This window comes from Mus caroli, unplaced genomic scaffold (genome assembly GCF_978045245.1).
Source record: "Mus caroli unplaced genomic scaffold, Mus_caroli_1 scaffold_1, whole genome shotgun sequence".
NCBI lineage: Eukaryota > Metazoa > Chordata > Mammalia > Rodentia > Muridae > Mus > Mus caroli.
In genome coordinates this window covers 96,284,535-96,304,711 of record NW_028227256.1, presented here as the reverse complement: position 1 = coordinate 96,304,711, position 20,177 = coordinate 96,284,535, and the positions used below count along the sequence as shown (strand labels likewise).

Here is a 20,177-nt window from a genome sequence, read left to right as displayed (position 1 = left end):
TGACAATAAATCTGCTAACTGTTCTGGTCTTGTCACATGCACTTGTTTGTGCCTTATAGTATTTGAGCTTTATTTGTCCCCAAAAATCAGGAAGCCACATGAGATTTTTCTCAAAGGCAATAAGTGGTTTGTGTCTTTCTTTCCCTCTGATTTCATTGCAGGACAGGCAAAATGGGAGACAAAACAGAAACTGTGAAGCATGAAGTTTGACCAAGTAAAAGAGGTCTTAAAACAAAAACTGGCAAAACAAATCTATACAGGTCAGTATTTCGAAGCATAAATTACACATAACAGTGTTCCTAGTAAGTTACCTGTATGGCAAGACCAACAGAGGCTCATCAGTCTTCTCAGCCTTTGGAAATTATTGATATTAGTATTGGTATCCAAACATCCTGCTTCTCGCTACATCCTCTACATCTATCCAAGGAATTTAATTGTGGCTGCATGTCCCTAGTATGAAAATCCCTTCTTTAGGGAAGACAGGAGAGAACCATTACACCTCAGAGCTTCAAACACACTCTTGTTCTCTGGTCCCAGACAACATAGTGTCATTCTGAACTCAGAATTGATATAAAGATGATGTCAAGGATAATAAGAAAAAAAAACCTATATTATAGATTCAAATTTTAAAATAAAATTAAATACAACTGGTATATTTAAAGTTGCCTACAAAAAGACATGCAATGTCTTTTGTATGACTTGAGTATTAAATGCATGGTACAGGAAAAGCATTTTCCACTCATGCCTGATGCCTGAATTTCAATATTTGTAAGTCATTTAAATAGGAAGGTTTGATGGAACACATATTTCATCCTAGTGTTCCCACAGATGTGGGCATGGAGACATGAGAGTCAGCCAGAGACTCTTGGACTGCTAACATGGAATATGCACTGCAATGGCAAAAGCAGCAAGGCCTTGAGAGTTCCCTAAAGAGAAGAGTGGGGAGAGTAAAGATCTAATTGGACAGATGTTCTGAAGGATGTTACTCAGAGTGAGCACAAAATATGTGATAAAAATCAACACTTAGATCAGAAACAATGACCAAAGCCAAATCCAGATTTATAAAAATACTGCTTCATTTGTGTTTGTCTCTTCTTCCAATCCCATTGGTCAGTAGAAGGCAGCACTGGGGTAATCTTGCTTATGATGATGCAAGGTTCATTTTTTTTTCACCCCAAATATAAAGAAATGTGTAACAAAGAGGATTGTGTACCCTTTACTGGATGAGGGCTTACTGCCTTGGTTAGAGTTTCTTTCAATTTGCCTGTGTTTTCAGTTTTATCAAGTCGTTATTTTTCCATTCACTGTGCTAAACACAGACAATTTAATCATAGCTAGCACAAGATCTCTTCTTTTGAGGGGGTCCCAAGGGGATGCCTGGATGTAGATAGATTATTCAAGGGCCTTTACAAGATAATTTCTTCACACAAAAATAGCTCCTGACTTCAAACTAAGGAGAAAAAGGTGAGGAGGCATTTTTTGTACAAGCTGCTACCTTTACAGATCAGGAAAAGCCAATACGATGACCCATATAAATAGCAATCAGAGAAAATAGCAATCAGATTTCCTGCGGGTGAAAATAAAAATAGGAGCATCTCTTCTGGTTATATAAACTATATAATATTTATTGCTAGCTAGAATATCCTACTGTATATTTAAGAATTCCAGAATTTGTTGCTATTAGGCAACTAAAAAATAAATGGTAAGTACTTGAAGCAATATGCTGAATCTCCTTGTATGATCAGAATATAATGTATATAGTATGTTAAAATATTATATCTCCCCACATACACGTACATAATTATTATGTGTTCATAACATCAGAAAATAGTACCTACTTATTTAATATGACTTGAGACAGAGATCATATTAATAACATACCAGACATTCACTGACTACTGCAAACAGCTGAAGTCTTGTGCTCCCAGAATGGTCCTAGTACTCCAACCCAACCAGAAAATAGTGTCTGAATAATAGCACCTTCTATTCTTTTTCTTTAAAACTTTAAAATATGATTATTTTTTGCATGTAATTATGAAATTTAATCTTACAACTAAGAATTAGATAACGCTAGGGAAATTGCACACAAGGACCAGTACTTGTCAAGGAAGTCTGATAACGTGTTTGAAGTTCCTATAAACCATGTAAGATTAGATATCATAGCACATGTATAGTTCCATATTAACTATAGAAACATAGAATAAGAAGACGGGAAAATCTCTACAAGCACACACGTCAGCCATCCTGCTATAGGCAATGAAGATATAATCTGTCTTAGTCAAGGTGGAAGATGAGGACTGACATCAGTACTGTCTTCTGTCCTCCATGAGCTCACACTCAAACACATACAAGCACAAAGAGAAAGAGGAAGAGGGAGGGAGGAGAGATTTTGTTAACATGTGAGGAATATCACAAGATCCTTCCTTGAAGAATCAGAAGAGGAAGGGCATGCTGAAACATAAAATTTTGGGCAATCCTGCCCTGTTTTCTCCAATGCATCCCTAAGTAATTTATTTTAAGTGATGAAATTCTATATAAATTTCCTCTAGAAAATGAAATAATCTGCTCTTGAAATAAGTGTCAGTAATTATGGATTTACTCCTTTCCATGATGTTTTTAAAGAACAGAACAAAAACATTTGTTGATTTCTTTGTTGTTAACAGTCACGATTATTAAAGAGTTTTCTTGTCTGTAAGAATTTAAAAAGAATTGAGGGGTGGCCCAAGGAAAAAGACATTGAACAATGAACAATGTCTTTTTAGACTCCCTAAGCCTGAGGAAGCATGACCAAAAAAATCAGGGGAGAAACTGAAAAATAAGATGCAGGTGGAAATTCTCATGAGACCTTGAAATTAAAGCCAAGAATGTATTGGTCCATCTTCACTACGTTGATGATGAGAGAAGGATGTTATATTGGCCACTTCTTATTTCTAGGTGTCTGTTTTGTGGCCATAATACACGGTTCTTCACTGCAACTGGTCCAGCATAAAGAAGAATGAAATTGGGTAGAGGTTATTACTTTTTAACTTCCCATATAATCAATATTCATCAGCAGATGAACACCTGCCTTATTTTACAGCATGGGTATGTGAAGAGTGCTCCATGTTTAAGAGTTAAGAATTTGTGGGGAAAAAAAAAGACAAAAACCAGCATGCCCATGAATGAGTTCCATGGATATTACACATCCTATAGGACCGGAAACTCTTTTTTTTTTTTTTTTTTTTTTTTTTTGGTTTTTCGAGACAGGGTTTCTCTGTGTAGCTCTGGCTGTCCTGGCACTCACTTTGTAGACCAGGCTGGCCTTGAACTCACAAATCCGCCTGCCTCTGCCTCCAGAGTGCTGGGATTAAAGGCATGCGCCACCACGCCCGGCAGGAAAATCTTTAATTAGAAGAATTTTCCATGAGCACAAAACAAGTGAGATAAACTCTTTCATTTTATTTTCTTGTGGCTGTAATTTATACCTGACAAATGCAACTTGAGGAAGGAGGAAATTATTTGCACTCATAGTTTCATGTCATAGTTCATCATGGTACAGAAGACATGGAGATGGTGAGGCAGCTATGCACATGGGATCCTTAATTAGGAAGCAGGGCAGTGAATGCTGATACTTATTGCTCTTTCTCCTTTTCACTCAGTTCAGGAAACCAGTCCAGGAGAAGATGTTATGCACATTTGGAGTGAGTCTAACCACTCAATTACCATAGTCTAGATAATCCTTCATAGGTATTATTGGAAGCTCATTTCCATAGTGATTATAAATCTTAACAAGTTAGTAATCAGAATTAAGTTCATCACAGATAGACAGTAGGCACTGAGAGTGAAAGCTACAGTGTCATTTTGACAAGTTGGTCCTGGTCATGAAGAGGTTGAAGAAAGATTTTATGAGTGGTTCAGGTAGGTAGATAGTGCTACCTAACAGTGTTATTATACTTTAGAGATGGGGTGGGAATCTTTACATGGTTAGCATAAGCTGACTTGTATAGTAGTGGGCAGAATCTGTGGGTCTGAAGAACAAAAGCATTTCCCAAAAGGGGTCAGAGAGAGCTCGCTTTGAAAAGATGAACAACACCTCAAGTATTAATAACAGATCCACTTGAGTGTTATTCTTAATAAGATGGTAGACTGAGAAAAATATATGTGAGATTTAAAATCTTGGAAAGTGGATTGAACACTCACTGCAATCCCTATATAGGATGCAGTCTTGGTGCACTTACCTACCTAGCCAAGCTACCACATTCCCAGCAAAAGGACACAACACTTTTTCTGTATGACTGTCATAAGGAACAAAGTAAAACCTCACCAACTGCCAAAGTTGGGATGGGGTGTATGTTTGAAATCCTCTTAACACACATTGATCAATACTACTTCTCTCTCTAGTGATACACCAATCAAATCTACTGACATAGTGTTAATTGTGTCTAATTATTAGTAATGACTTAAAATGAGACATGCTAATTTATTTTAATTGCCTCCTTATTAGAAAGAACTTGCCCTTGTGGATCTCAGTCCAGGCTGCCCCTAAGACTCAGTGTGAGGGAAGCCACTAGAGAGGAAATATTGACCTGCTTTCCCATGACTGTAGTGGAGACCCTATAGACCTAGGGGCACGAAGATATCCTTCTTAGGAATAGCATCTCTTCAAATCTCCTTTTCTGTACACTGCAGTGTGGGTGGGTCTCCCTGCTTCTGTGCATTATGTCTATTTCCTGTCTTTGATTGACAATGGTCTGTAGTTTGAAGACAAGTAACAGTGGATAACAGAAAATGAAGTAAACTATTGTTCTGAGATAATGGCACTGGCCTTCTCTATAATAGAGTAATCTTAGAAGGCACAAACACGGAGAAAGACAAAAAGTCAAGCATTTACCCTAACACTCATAGTAAGTACTCTGCTTTGGGCTAAAGAATACACTTGGCTCATCAATTTTAATTAAAGATTTGAGGAAAATGTTATAATCATAAACAAGGATATAACATCAAGCTAAATGCAAATTTGAGTGTTTAAGATAAAATCTCTAGACATTGTACACTTCACTGGTCACTGGGTGTTGTACTATTCAAATTTCTACTGATCTCCTGAGACACTGATACTCTTGAGATGTGGCATTTGAGGGAGATATCTGTAAAAGCATTAGCTTGGGCCTAAAGTAAAAAAAAAAATCTGTCACTCCATAAAAGGCAAGTAAAGCAAGCAGAGGATGGGAGGAGGACAAGAAGGAGAGTGTGTGGAGAAGGAAGCAAGAAACGGAGGGAGGATATGAGATGAGAAAGAAGGAACAGTGGGGAGGACAGCTGGGCAGGAGGTGGTGAGAGTAAACAGGATGAGGGAAGAATCCTTCATTCACTGAGCAGAAACACAATGAAGATGGTCAGCCACCAAATCTGCAGAGGGCAGCATTAGTTCTGATCTCCTGAACATGCTTAATTTCTCTCTTACCTCAGCCCAGGACATCCATCCCTTTTCCGTCTTCCTTATACTTAGTAAGTACTTCTACCTGGACAGTCTGTCCTCACAGCATTCAATTGTTCTGTGCAGATTTTTCTCTCTAGTTTCTCTTCTAATGAACTCTGCATGCCCAATTTCTATGAATTGAAAGGTATTCCCCATAAGGACAGATTTTGGGAATTAGTTCAATCATAGAATAGTAATTTAGAGACAGAGAGTAGGGGTGATGTAACTAGGCCAGTATCCTGAGGTATCTTGTAGGTGGATGATCAAGCCTGTGCTGCAACAGTCTTTGCTAGGAAGCATCATCTTATTCGGTGACTGCCCACACAGTATAACAAATTGGTGCTGAAATTGAGCAGACACTCAATTCTCCTTCTATACCTTCTATGCAGCAATGAGCTCAGGGAAATACATCAACAATGCACAAGCTATGTGACCTTACATAGGATTGGAGACCAAGGAAATGCAAGTGATATTTGGAAGGAAGTAGCAGCAAAGAAAGATACATTCAGGTACAATGACCATACAACTCATATTAAATATTGTTCTTTGTATAAACTGATTTATTTCCTTTGTGTTTATATATATATATATATATATGCATATGAAATGTGTATTTGTGGATATGTATGTGATTCTTGTGTGTGTTCCTATGTTGGGTGTAATCTTACATATATCTTAGTGCATGTGTGGAGGTTAGATGCCTTAGGGTTAGATGCATTGTGCTTACAGAAGTATAATACTACATCCAGCTCTTTGTTGTTGCTTGGGATTCAGACTCATGTTCTTACTCTTTCACAACAAGCACTTTAGTCACTCAGCTACCTTATGAGCCCTTCAAAATTCTCTAAACTGCCATGGACTTTGGACTATCTTCAGATGGAATATTTCTCCATCAAGCATAAGTTGTTAAAAATAATATGCATGCAGTGTAATGGCCTGTCCCCTTTCTGTCTTCACCATTGTTGTTATCACCCAGAAAAGCTCAATCAATTTAGCTGGTACAGGAAACATAAAATTAACACACTCCCAAGAATATTCACAAAGGCAAGTAAACAGCAGAGAGACATTGGAATTTATGCTTGAAAATAAATTACTACTAATAACACATCAACCTGATGCACCCAACTCTAGATGTTCTCCTTCCACAGAGCAGACACCAGAGGAAGCTAGGATGCCTCATCAATTCCCACTTGAGAAGGCCGCATTCACGGTGTTGAGCTTTAATTATAAACTCCTTAATAACTAGTTCTCATTTTGCTGACACAAACCAATATAATTTACAAACCAGAAGACTATGTCGGAGTGATGCATATAGGCAGTGTGTGCAACATGCTGTCACGTAAAAATTAAATGTGATGTTCACAATATGGACACTGTATTTCCAGAATTAACTTTATTTTAGAGCACTGCATACCTTTTGAATACCTATTGCTCTCATTGGTCACAAACAATGGGACCATTTGCAGAGTATATTTTAGCTGCAAATCTGAGCTTCTGTATATTTAGGAACTTATACATCCCTGTGACTTGAATTTTCTGGGTCATTATTCTCTTTGAAGAACTGTATGAGCTGTCCTTCCAAATGTCCTTCTTGGGTTCCTTACTAGCTATTACCTGGTCTGTTGTAATTATTTAAGCTAGTTTTCTTACCAACATTTTGTTCTATTCCATTCTAAGCCTCATTAATCCTTTTGAAAAAATGGAGGGTCTAGAGATAGCTTATGTGGTAAAGTTCTTATCTTGAAAGTTTTAAAACTTGAGTTTGATCCATAGAACCCACAAAAAAATCTACGTTTTAGGTACATGAGATGACCTTCACCATTGAGTGCTAACCAGAAATTGACCACAGTCCACATTTACAAACACACATGTGCACACACAGACACACACAATTATTAGGAGAAAATTTAAAATTTTACATTGATAATTGGACTTTAAGTTCCTATCACCCACATAGTGGGTTGCAACTTTCATTAACTCTAATTCTAGGTTTTCTAATATCCTCTTCTGGATTCTGCAAGCACCAGACATGTAAGATCATGTACATAGATGTATATGTATATGTATATGTATATGTATATGTATATGTATATGTATATGTATATGTATATGTATATGTATATGTATATGTATATGTATATGTATATGTATATGTATACATGCAAGCAAAATACTCATGTGCATAAAGATTAATGGTATTTTAAAAAGTAAAATGCCATAGTGAAACTGCATCTTTTCAATTAAAAAAAAGAGTCCCAAATGATAATCAACTTCATTACTTTCTCCTCCTTCTCTATATTAATCAGCAGCACACTCCTATTAGTCTGCTGAGATTTTCCAACCCTTAGCTTCAGATCTACATTCTTCAAGACCATAGTTGGATGTTAATTATATACCTTCCACTGTGCATGTGCTTACATGTGTTGCAATATTTAACACTGACACTACTAGTGAATTACTTTACTGGCTGCCAAGCATTTCACAATACCTAGAGGTCCTGCAGTATATCTTAATTGTTAATTTTCACTTCTCTAACTACATGAGAAACTTGACTTTAAGAAAGAAGATCAGTACTTGGAACTAAGTTCATCAGCAAGTTCTTCAAGTCTGTAACACAGATTCACTCCTGACACCTTTCTGTTCATAACTAAGATGACACAGTTATTTTGCAAGAGAAATGAAGTGAAATTTCCATTAAAAAAGGCTTTTCTATAATTCAGCACTAAATTTCATTGAATAGAATCCAAATGCTCCTTTATATCAAACCTAAAGCAATGAGAGAAATTTCTTATAGCAAGGGGAACACATATTTTTTAAGATTTTAGATAAAACTTTAATTAACATAGCATAAAGAAAGTCAATCAAATGAGCTCAGTCTTGTAGAAAAGTCAGGTAACTAAAGAGCTGTTTGTTTGTTGTTCTTCTCTCTCTCTCTCTCTCTCTCTCTCTCTCTCTCTCTTTTTATTTTTGCCTTCTTTTTTACTTCAGGATACAAATGCTTTCATGCTGCCTAAGTTAGACCTGCTCTGAAAGAAATCCAGAAGGAAGTTCATGCTGCAGATCCCACATTCTTTAAGCCAGTCTGAACTTCTATTTAATTTTACAATTAACTTCTACTTGAAATTTCCACAACAGTCATAAGTAATAGTTGTTAAAATAACAGCACAAAGTTAACACATCTTAAATGCAAGTCTCTGCCAATACAAAGTAGAAAAATCTGAGTTTAAGACTGAAAGCTCTTGCTAGAAAATCATTAAATCATTCACTCATTCATCTACTTGCTCAGTCTTTTAGGCTTTGGGTACAGTAGTGCAAATAAAACATGACAAAGAGGTAATGAATCTTAGTTGAAGAAAAAGGAATTATAGAAATTGCTATGAAAGATAAATAGGGACACTTTACTGAGACAGAATATTCAAAAATATATTTTTCTGTGACAATTTCATATATACACAACATTTCTGATTCTTACCATCTCCATTTTTCTTTTCCCTGTCCCCAAGAAACTTCCAGTACATCCTGCACTAGAATGTGTGTGTAGGTTTGGGGGGGCAGGGTGCTGTGTGGAGATGAAAGACTACAAGGAAACTTTTTAAGAGAAAATGGTACTGTAGACCAAATTAGTAAACAACACATACAAATAAATCCAGGAGATATGAGACAGTATGGTTTGCTTGTAAAAAGTAGAGTTCTGTATTTTGTTAGGAGGGATATTATAGATGAGAGTTAGATGATTATGTAAAGACGGATGAGTTTCATCATACCACACATAAGAGCACTTCATAGCACTACCTAAGCATAACTATGGCCTGACATTGTCAGACTTATGGAATAGAATGTCTACAGAAGTGTCCTTTGTGGCAGTGTCCTGTGCTTGTGTATACACAGAACCATATTTTAAATTTTAATTTAATTTTAATTTAAATTCTTTAAATTAAAGAGAGTAAATCCTCAGCCCAGGGTACAAGCCCAGCTATAAAGTTGCTTTACTTTGAACAATGTGATATTTACAGCTATGCTTCAAATCTTGGTGTGAATTTCTTTCTTTCTTTCTTTCTTTTTTTATTTTCTTTTTTTAGGAATGACTCTGGAGTTGAGTTTATGGAAAACTGTTAGCTCATGTCCTTCTCCAAGGCTAAGGTTATGAGACTGAACTTAGAGAACCCGTGCCAAATTCCTGCGGATGCTATACAAACTACCTACTGTCATGCATTGGGAGACAGTTTGTTGTAAAGATATTTGTGTTTAAAAATGGATGTAGGTTGGGATTTACATTTTTCTCATTTGCTTAGACTATTAAATTTGGGACATGGTTAAGATCTACTCATTTGAAATTTATTCATATGAACTAGATCACTTATTCTACTTTGCCTTCTAAAACCTGGGGGTATATTCTGCATGTTTACTAGTAGGAATTAAAATCACATTAAACTTTTATCCTGATTATCATTGTCTCTCAACTTTGAAGCTTGTTAATATCAAACACACATAAATGAAATAGCCAGGAAGTAGCATCCTTAGTTAACAATGACAAAACATTACAAGTAAACATTGTCTTTTTAATTAAACCCAGTCCTTTACTCCAGACACCAAGGTTCCTGGGGTCAGTGTGTAATCTTTCCAAGCTCACCAGACAAAGGCACTAGTGTTTTAATGAATGAAAATATTTCCTTTGGGAATCTAAAATGTCAGTATTGCTTCCAAATTGGAACAGTGCAACTTCTCAAAATTTTAATACAGCATTGTCTTCTGCCTTATTAGGTAACTATCCATTCTCCACCTTCTTATCTGTTCTGAGTAATTACCACACACAGGTCATAGTTCACCACAGTGTGTGTTTTCAGCTGAAAGACATTGAGTTGACAACAAAATATTTAGAAATTCATTGAATCATATCATTTTATTTTAAATGGATACAGGAAATTAAAATGGTTCACGCAAAGAAAACTGAAGCCAACTGGACAGATGAGCAGAGACAAAGGAAGACTACAGCTGGGAAGGTGGCCGTTCCTTAACTAGGAAAACACAGGTGAGAGTAGAGTTGCTCCAGTAGACATTATTATCATAAGTCCTGTTCTAAAAAATCTCTACTCTAGTTCTTAATTTATATTTTATAGCTGCAAAATGTTAATCTCTTTTAGTTATAGGAGTTAAGTGAAGGGAATGGAAAACAACTTTTTTTTTCTTTTTTTTACCTTTATTGATCAGCATGAAGTTGCTATTAAAAGTCTGATATCTCTTTACTGTCATGATTAGGATTCTCACAGACTTTTTAAAACAGTATGTGAGAAAAATCTAGAATAGAGCTTATTATATTCTTATCATAGGAACATGTCTCTGTGACTCTAATAATAAGCATCAAACTTCTGAGAGGTACTTAGTTCTTGTTCTTTTTTCAGAAAAATTAAAGATTTTTTTAAATTAAAAATTACATCATGTAATAGGTTTCTTTTAAAAATGAAATTAACAATACATTTATATGCGTGTCATAATCAGTTCTCCTGTTTTCTAGATACCCTATTTTGTCATGATAAAAATTAAACTTGTCTAATCTTACAAGAATAGCATTAATAAGATATTTAGCTGCTGTTCAGTTTGGAGTAAACACATATCTTACTTGCTGGATACATTTAACTGGCAGGCTGGAAAGGACAGTTATTAGATAGACACTTGACCTCTCTGGTCTGAGGCATCCTAGGTTCTAGAACTTCTTAGATACTGATTCTAGTCTCACTTGCCCAAATTCCCAAGTCATAACATAGCTTCTCATGTCAAAGAAGAAGAACATATAATACTTTAAAAAATGTTTTTACATTGACCTATATCTATACTCAAACTTAAACAGTCCTCTTAGAATATACCCAATGGAAACACTCTAGCTGTTTAATATCCTGAAAATCAAGAATGCGAGAATTTCCAGAGGTTTTTATTACTGGTAGGCAATTGGAATCTGTATTATGCTGGCATTCTTTCTAGCCTGATTTTATTTTCATAGTGCTTAATAAGAAACTTACACAATTTGTAATTTGGTAAGTAAAAGGGACTATGTGTGAAAGGGTGTATGAGAAAACCAAACTTATACAAATAGATACTTACACACTACAGAGTATAGCAACAGCAATAAAGAGTGATTACAAAAAAGAGGAGACAAGCAAGCTATTTTTTAAGAAACCTCACTCCTATAACTTAATACCCATAACTGTCCCCCATGGAAGAACTTGGTCGCACAATCTGTTTTGAAGGCAGATATTACTCCTTAACATGTAGGGGAAATACTTTTTAAAAAGAATAATTCTCTTAAATTAAAAGGAAACTCTTGGAAAGGAAATATCTAGGTCATCAAAGCATATATACAAATGCGAACATATTGTACATTACTAGCAAATCCAATATCTACACAAAAGCTACACAATAGCCTAGAGAAACTGGGAAATACTCAAGATTGCATTGAGAAGTTTTGCCTTATAGGCTCTGAAGACCACTAATATGCATAGATTTCAGAATCAGCTGCCAACCTATTGTTTACTGAATGTATTCAGTTTTTACAGTACAATAAACTTTCACTGCTATTCCTGAAGAAAACTATCTCTAGAATGCTTAGCCAGCTTCATTCACTCAGTGACTGTGTTACTTGTAAATGGGGAATACAATGACCACTTGGGAAATTCTGAAGATCATTATCACCAACTTTCTCTTTAAATACTCAAAACAGACATTGTAACTATTGTGGATATCACAGATTGAAGTCTTAAACCCATGTCATTTAGTTTCATGTACATAATTAAAATACATTAACCATAGTCAAATTAATTCACAGAAAATATGGCTCCAAGAAAGAATTTTCAAGAAGGGTGATACTTGAAGAAGCCTAAGTCATGCTGAGCACTCTACCCATTTCATCAGTATTCCTCACTCTCACCTTTAGGATCTTCAAAGTATTCATTCTCTCCAGCTAAAGGAATGTGCTACAGGGAAAGCATAATTCAGAGCCACACCTCTACATTAACTGGGCAGCACTGACCTCTAGTGTTCAAGAAGGTAGAGAAACTAGCTCAGTAGCAAAGTTTACTTCCTGTCTAAGGCTCTTGGGACTTTCCCTTGGGCATCATGAGGATAATTTCAATGAGAAAAGGGCAAAAAGGGGAGAATAAAGTGAGGGGCTGGGATGGGAGAAAGGAAGTTTGAGAAAGCAGAAGAGAAAATTCCATTTACCTGAATGTAATCTCCCTCAATATATCCTCTAAAATAATTTATTCACTTATCGCAACACAATGGACAGGGTAGCCTAACAATTGTAAGCTTTCCAATCTTTGGATAATAGAAACACTGACTCTACTTTGAACATCTATTCACCTGTCTGTACTCTATAATGCAAATTCTGGGACAAGATCCTCTAAGAATTAAGGAATAAGGACCTTCTATAGCAAGTCTTCTTACCTTTTTCCACCTGAAAATGATAATACAAATTACAAAAGTAAAACAATATTGTTCAAGTCTGGATAATATTTCTGAGCTTCAGTGTAGGAAAAGATGATGAGGGAACAAACCCAGAAACTTGAGAGTCTGTGGTAAGCCACCCTTGCAAAGACCACAGATGGCTTAATTGCATTTTTTTTCTCATTTGGGAGTTCCCAAAGAAGGCAAAATTTCCCTCCTTCTGCCTAAAGAAGCAACTGAGCAATTGAGCTTGAACCTCTCATAGGTTTAGCTATTTGTGTTCAAGTTTCATAAACTGGATTCTTTAAATATGTAGTACAAGAGGCAGATCTATGAGAGTCAAAAATTCCTGCCTATTAAATAAGTGTCGTATGCTTGGTGGGGTCGAAACGTGGACAATGCGATGCATACTCCTTATTCCTTCGCAGGCACCAGAATTTTGAGGGTGGAGTGTGTTCTGGAGCTCTCACTCCTCAGCCCTGTAATCTGGAACCATTGATCTCCTGAAGTAACTACATTTGGACAACAATTCTTAGGCCCAAACTCCCAAACCCTTTACACGGGTGCTCATTGGTTATAAAATACCCCAATTGGAACCTTATGCCAAAGGCAATGAAGAGAGCTCAGTACTTAGCGTGGAGGTGGGGGTTGAGTTGTTTGGGGCACTTTTCAGATCGGTGGGAGATGCATTTGCTGCTATTACAGAGTTCCTTGATTCTGAAGGTTCTCTGCCCCTAGAGGCTTGCTCATGGCCGTGCATCCCTGGCTGAGATTAAGAACCATGGAGCTAAGAGAACTTTATGATTACAAAAGAAGGGCAAGCAATGCAGGCAGGAGAGCAAACTCCTTACAGTTCTGATAACTTTTGAAATAGTTGCAGTGGTGGTTACAGTCCCCCCCAACCCCCCATCTTTCCTTCTACCTAGGGCATATATGGTCAGAAAGTGGATACTTATTCCAAAGAGCATCGATCCCACCTCATCTTCCCTCCCCCAGCTCTGAGTACTCACAATTTGTTGCTGTTAATCCAATGTGCCACAAGCCAGACAGCACCAAAGTCAAAACGCTGGTCAGTCTTGGTACAGAATCCATTTCCCCCTAGTGAGCGATTCTTCCAATTGAATCCCAAATTCATAGGCACCAGCCTTGGCTTTTCTTTCTTTTCCTTTCTCACTTTCTGTTTCCACTCCTTCGCACAGCCTTGCCCCCTCCCACCCCCCCTTAAACAGATTATCTTCTCCTTCACTCCATCTTGCTTCTCAGATCCTCCACTGAAACGGTAGCAGAGCTTCCTCGGAGCTTCGAGCTGCAGTCGACAGTTCCTGCAACTGTCCCTTTCTGTGCTTGCCTTTCTTGCTTGCCTTCTCTTAAAAAGATTGCCTTTCTTAAAGGTTCAGATCTTGGCGCACAGCTCCACCAATAGTCTAAAGTACTTTGTTCCGGCGCAAGAGCTAGATTCAGCACCAGGGTGAAGGACAGCTCCTTATCCGCAAATTCTGAGCGGCACCGCCCCCTGCCTGGAACCGCGCTCTCCTATCAGAATGGCCTGGGCGGTCCTTGGTTACTCCCGCGTCCCCCCCCCTCCCCCCCGCCCCCCCAGACGCTCTGCTGTGACTCGCTTAGGCTACTTGCTGGGAAAGTAAAGAGAAAAGATCTAATCTATCTGTCTATCGGCCTGCCTCCCTCCGTCTACCTCTCCCCTTCCTCTCCATCCTCTTCTCCTCCCTCCCCCTCTTTTTCTCCCTCCCCGCCCCGCCCCCTCCCTCTCCCTCTCTCTGTCTCTCTTTCTCTTTCTCCCTCCCTCCCTCCCCCCCCTCTCTCCTGTCCATGCATCCCAGCATCCCTAACCACTTATCACTTCTCTTTTTTTCCTCCCAAATTAGGGGCCAGTATTGACATTTAACTCACGTTTTCAAACAATGGTGCTAAAGTGATGCTTAAAGGAGTTGGAAGACAGAAGCCTTAGGAAGTGGGATTTTCCCATGGAGTGCTCAGCAATGGCCTAACCTAGTGCCTAATACCTTTTTCCTCAGTTCGCAGGGGAGAGTCAAAGGAAGCTTTAATTATGGGGTTCAATTTCAACTGCAGGGATGTGTAATTGACTAGTATTGATTTCATTGGGATTTCCGGTTTAGCCATTTAGAGATAGGATCGCTCTCCACTTTTCTGACCTTCCTCATCTGCACCTATCCTTGGTTGCTATTGGCACATTGCTTCCTCAAGTACTACAGGGTGATTGCTGCTGTGGGTCCCAAAGGAGCCAAGGTGGTTCGCTGGCATAAAAGAAAAACCTTTAAAAACTATTTTTAACAGGCAGGGGCTGGAAGATGAGTAGAAACAAGTGGGTGTGAGGGTCATGTGTGAGCCCATTGTTGGCTTTTAAAAGCTTTACATCTATAATAGAGAAGATGCTTTTTGATTGCTTCCTCGGGGCTCTGCATTAGAGGTCTTGTTTATTTAGGTTCTAGCATAAGTCTGCTGACTTGCCTGCTTTGCCATAGATCAACTTATGGTGCATTTAGTGTGAAGCTGCCAGAAATGTGTCAAATGTTAACAAAAGAGGAACCAGTAATGATGTCTTCTATGTGAAGTTTACATCAAGTTAGAGTCTATAGGATCTTTCCACATCAGAGGAAGTCAATTCCTCTCTCTCTTAACTAATTCTCCTTCCCAGCATTACTGAGCACACAGATTTATTTTACACCACAGATTCCTGACAGTCTTTGGTTTCAGCTGCCAGCTCTGCAGCTATTCCACACTGGACTGAGCTTTAAGCAGCCTTTGCATAAATCCCAACCTTTCAGCTTCCATCAGTGGAATACTGAAAGACAGTTCAATGAAAACAAAACAAGAGGCCATTATTTTACTAAGGAAAGAATTCTGAAAGTCTTATTAGCTGTAAGCAAATAGCATCCCTATACTTTAACTGAAATCAATTATGTCAGTAGATTCCTGGTTCACAGTGAATTCAACACAAGGTGTTGAGGCATAACTATACAGAGAGGGACTTTGGCTCACAAAATATCAATCCTGTGGGACACACCCTTTTCTGTCATATTGGCAGGGGACTGTAGAAAGGAAAAGAGTAAGGAGATTCTATGTCCTTTTGCTTTGGGTGATTTTCCCCTACAGCCTTTCTAAGATAACCCCAGAAATGCTCCCATCACTTTATCTGGTCTTAGAGACTCTGGGTTGAAGATGCCCCTGATGACTAGTTTAATCACACTCAAAAGATCTTGAATGTACAAATCCATGACTGTTAATTATTTTGTACGTTTTTAATTGTGTGTAATACTTAGACTTTTTGATTTCATAAGATTATTAAAATTTAATTTTATATGTGTATATATGTATGAGGGCCTGTGTGGATGTATGTGAACCTGCATGGGTGTACTTTTATCTTATTCATTCAGTGCCCACATGGGCCAGAAAATGATGTCAGATCTTCTGGAACTAGAGTTAGAGATGTTTGTGTGCTGCCTGAGATTGTAAACTCCTAACTTTTATAAGAGCAGCAAAGAGCTGTTAATCACTGAGATTTCTCTCTAGTCTCATCTCTTGAGCAAGTTGTAAAAGAATAAAATATTATAAAAATTGTTAATTTATCGGTATATTATGTCCATACATATTGCTTTTATGAGTGTTATCACATTTTTGTCTTTAAAAATCACATTGTATTATTATGATTATCTTTTATCAATTTAGAAATGGTGAGGTTGAAAATAGAGTATGGTTGATGGAGTGCTTATGAAGCAAGCTTTAGGTTCAACCTGTAATACTATGAAACAGAATGTGGTTGTTAGACATGGTACTGCAACACAATCAGTATGAAGGGTAGAGGTAAGAAGATAAGAATTTCAAGGTTATCCTAGGCAACAAATGGGGTTTCAGTCCAGAAAGGCTACTTGAGAATCTATTCTCCTACTATATCTATGGCTTATCTGACTATCTATCTATCTATCCATCCATCCATCCGGATATCCACCCACTCACCCTCTATCTATCTATCAGTTCTCTAATATCTACTTCAAATGTATAGAAATGGTATCAAACTTTTTGATATTCTCCTTTTAAATCTATTTAATATCACTGTTGAAATTTAGTGTTTTGATACACGAATCCTGCTTGTTTCATTTTACTCAGTATATTTTTCCATGTTTTGAATATGCCAATATTTACACATTAATGGCCCTGTTTTAGGCCTGAGTTATTTCTATTTTTCTCCCTCAATTTAAATTATACAATTCTTTAACCATCCTGCAGTTTGTCTTACATTTAGTTGTGAAAGTTCTACATTCTTAGAAAATGTTTTTCTTTAGTGTTTTGTGTCTCTCCACTATTCTGTAATAAGATGGCATCAACTCATCTGTTTTCCATTGCTAAAAGGGAGTGATATTCTCCAGAAGGAAGCATCTTGGCTATTGTGAAGAGAAAAATGATAGATAAGAATAAAAGACAGTGTTCCTCAATATTATCACAGCTACAATGTAGCTCAAAAATACAATGCAACTAGGTAAAATATTTTAACAATGAAAGATTTAATAATTCTGTCTTGTCAGGCGTGGTGGTGCACACCTTTAATCCCAGCACTAGGGAGGCAGAGGCAGGCAGATTTCTGAGTTCAAGGCCAGCCTGGTCTACAAAGTGAGTTATAGGACAGCCAGGGCTACACAGAGAAACCCTATCTCGAACCCCCCCCCCAAAAAAAAAGTAAAAAAAAAAATTTAAAAATTAAAAACTTCTGTCTATTCTAGTAAAGTCCCCTAATATGACCCATGTGTCACTATGGAGTTCACAATTGTGACTTATTTTCAAGTTGGTGATAAATACCATGACTCCCTCTTTTAGATAACCATAGGTGGACATGGTATATAGTGTATTAGATATACCTAATTTAAAACCATATTTACAGTTAAGACTTTCATTTTTTGCCTCAAACACACCAGTTCTTGAGCAACCTTGAGCTTTAAGCAGCAGATGTCTGTTTAAGGTTTACAAATGTTTCAGCAAGCTTATTGTGCCTCTGACTATGGTGAACAGAAAACAGCTGTTCCTCATAGGCAGTATTGTAAACAAAGCCATCTTCTGAGGGTATTTTGACTGCAAGAAGGTTTTAGGCACAGTAGACTATCAATCACTATTTAAACAGTTTTCAGTCAGATTGTTATTTGCCTATTGAAATCCTTTTCTTTCATAAGGATTTTTGATCTGATTGATGCAGCTGCCACATGATAGAGAGGACAAATGATCATGTATTACTTTTCAAGTTGCTGCACATAAAATAATTCCTACCTGTATGGCATATGAGTTTGAAAATGTTCACAGTTTAGGCACAGGTGGTGGATGCTTAGTATTATTACAGAGTGAGGAAAAAATGGATAATGAAGATTTGGAATGGCAATATTTTACAAATATTCATCTGGACAAGATCCCAAATCAGAACCTTATTTAAATATAAATAAAAGGGAATGGGGTTTATATCAGTTTGGAAAGTACATGTTAGTGTATTGACCTAAGATCAATTCCCTGGCAATTAAGTAAAACTCCTCATGTTATTTGGCATAGCTGCAACATTAGTTATGGTGGAGTGAGGTTGATTTCTAACATCCATGGCACATAACTTCTGGCCTCCCTAAGCACATTCACAGATGCATATATATATATATATATATATATATATATATATATATATATACATACATATATATCTGTACATACACTATATATACACACATTCACATGGATCATGTACATTAATACATAGAAAAGATAAAATAAAGTGAAATGAGTTGTATTGTATTTCATTCATTTTCATTTTTCGGGAACACTTCTTTTTCATCCACAATGGAACAAAAAAAAAATAATCATTTATCACTTAGAGTCTTTGCTGTTGAGTATTCAAGCAAGTGGTCCATCTACTACTTCATAATACTCATAAAACACATGCCTGAGAAATATGTTTGCTCATCTTCATTTTATTGACAGGATTCATTCTAGCAGGAGACAAGGCAACACATTAAACTGGACAAAACTTAATGGCTTCTACTCATAGGCTACTAACCAATGAGCACGCCTCCCCAGCTGTTTTCCTCTATTTTTAAGATCCTGTAGGATAAAATCTCTGTAATGTGAATGCCAGAGTATACAGAAACAGCTTACATAAGACCACACGAGCTAGTTTGTTTAGAAAAGCACTCGTTTTGGATGATTTTGACTCCACATGTCATGATTTGTTCTAGTGACTGAAGGATAATTCCTGTTACTGCCACATTTCAAGGTCTTTGCTTGATTTTTGTTTTTGTTGCATTTTTGTAAAATATTGATGCATTAGAAGTTCATTATGTTTTCCTGTATGATTGTTTTTCTTAGTAACTTAATTTACTTGTTTTACATTTTGTTTTCCTTTATTATAGAAAATGACTTCCACAGTGGAATACAGGATCTAAATGCATGCTAGTCATATGTAAAATTTCTAAAAGGTGGAATAATGCTTATGAAACATCAATGTCCATTTGACTTTCTTTATTTGAACTAAATATCACTGAAATTTTCATATTTATTAAAAAGGTTACTTTCAGGTTTCTCCCCCAAGAAACAATTGAGCAGCTAGTGCTCTGTTGCTAAATTTGCTGAATTTAATGAAGAAAACAGCTATCTGTCCCATCTAAGGTCCCTCCTTGATTTTTACATAATCCAGGCTAATATCTGAACTGAAGATTTTAGCAGATTCTAGTAGTAAGAGACTAATAATCTCATAATGATCTCCAAAGTGATACTTTTCAAGAAATTAATACATAGTAGAAACAGCTAATTTCCTGGCTTTGTTTTATTATGTAACCTTTTCCTTAGTGTCCCTTTATCCTTTTTGAATTTAATATACAACAGAAAACACACTGGAAGACATCTCTAATATGCTTTTTATTGGCATTTTTCAATAACATTTTAGCCTAGAGCTAGCAGGTATGTTGCCTCGTTGGAATATGAAATACTCATAGCAAGTGCGCACGTACACACACACACACACACACACAGAGGGAGGGAGGGAGGAAGGGAGGAAGGGAGAGAGAGAGAGAGAGAGAGAGAGAGAGAGAGAGAGAGAGAGAGAGAGAGAACAATGTTGCTGTCTGAGAAACTTTGTAGGGTGTAGAATTGTTGTTTAGTGGAGGAAGTGAAAGAAAGGATGCAAAATGTATCAGAAGAGAAAGACAAATGCATTGATGACTCACTTTAAGTTGTTCTAGTGTCTCTGAGATTATGTCTGTTCAGTAAAATAAACAAGTCCTAA

At 37.0% G+C, this 20,177-nt stretch overlaps 1 protein-coding gene and 1 long non-coding RNA gene across 2 annotated transcripts in view; one reads left to right on the top strand and one right to left on the bottom strand.

Moving 5' to 3' along the window:
- LOC110291812 (contactin-associated protein like 5-2) overlaps nt 1-14,066 on the bottom strand; it is a 718,290-nt gene extending 704,224 nt beyond the window's left edge. Inside the window, exon 1 of the mRNA XM_029482783.2 lies at nt 13,903-14,066. Coding sequence (XP_029338643.1) covers nt 13,903-13,984 — 82 coding nt within the window. The 5' untranslated portion in view covers nt 13,985-14,066. The remainder of the gene's footprint in view (nt 1-13,902) is intronic.
- LOC110291829 (uncharacterized) lies at nt 173-9,630 on the top strand. Its single transcript, XR_002377617.3, has 3 exons — nt 173-260; nt 5,845-5,964; nt 9,535-9,630. It is a non-coding gene; the product is annotated as an uncharacterized LOC110291829 (long non-coding RNA).
- Nucleotides 14,067-20,177: the final 6,111 nt, after the last annotated feature.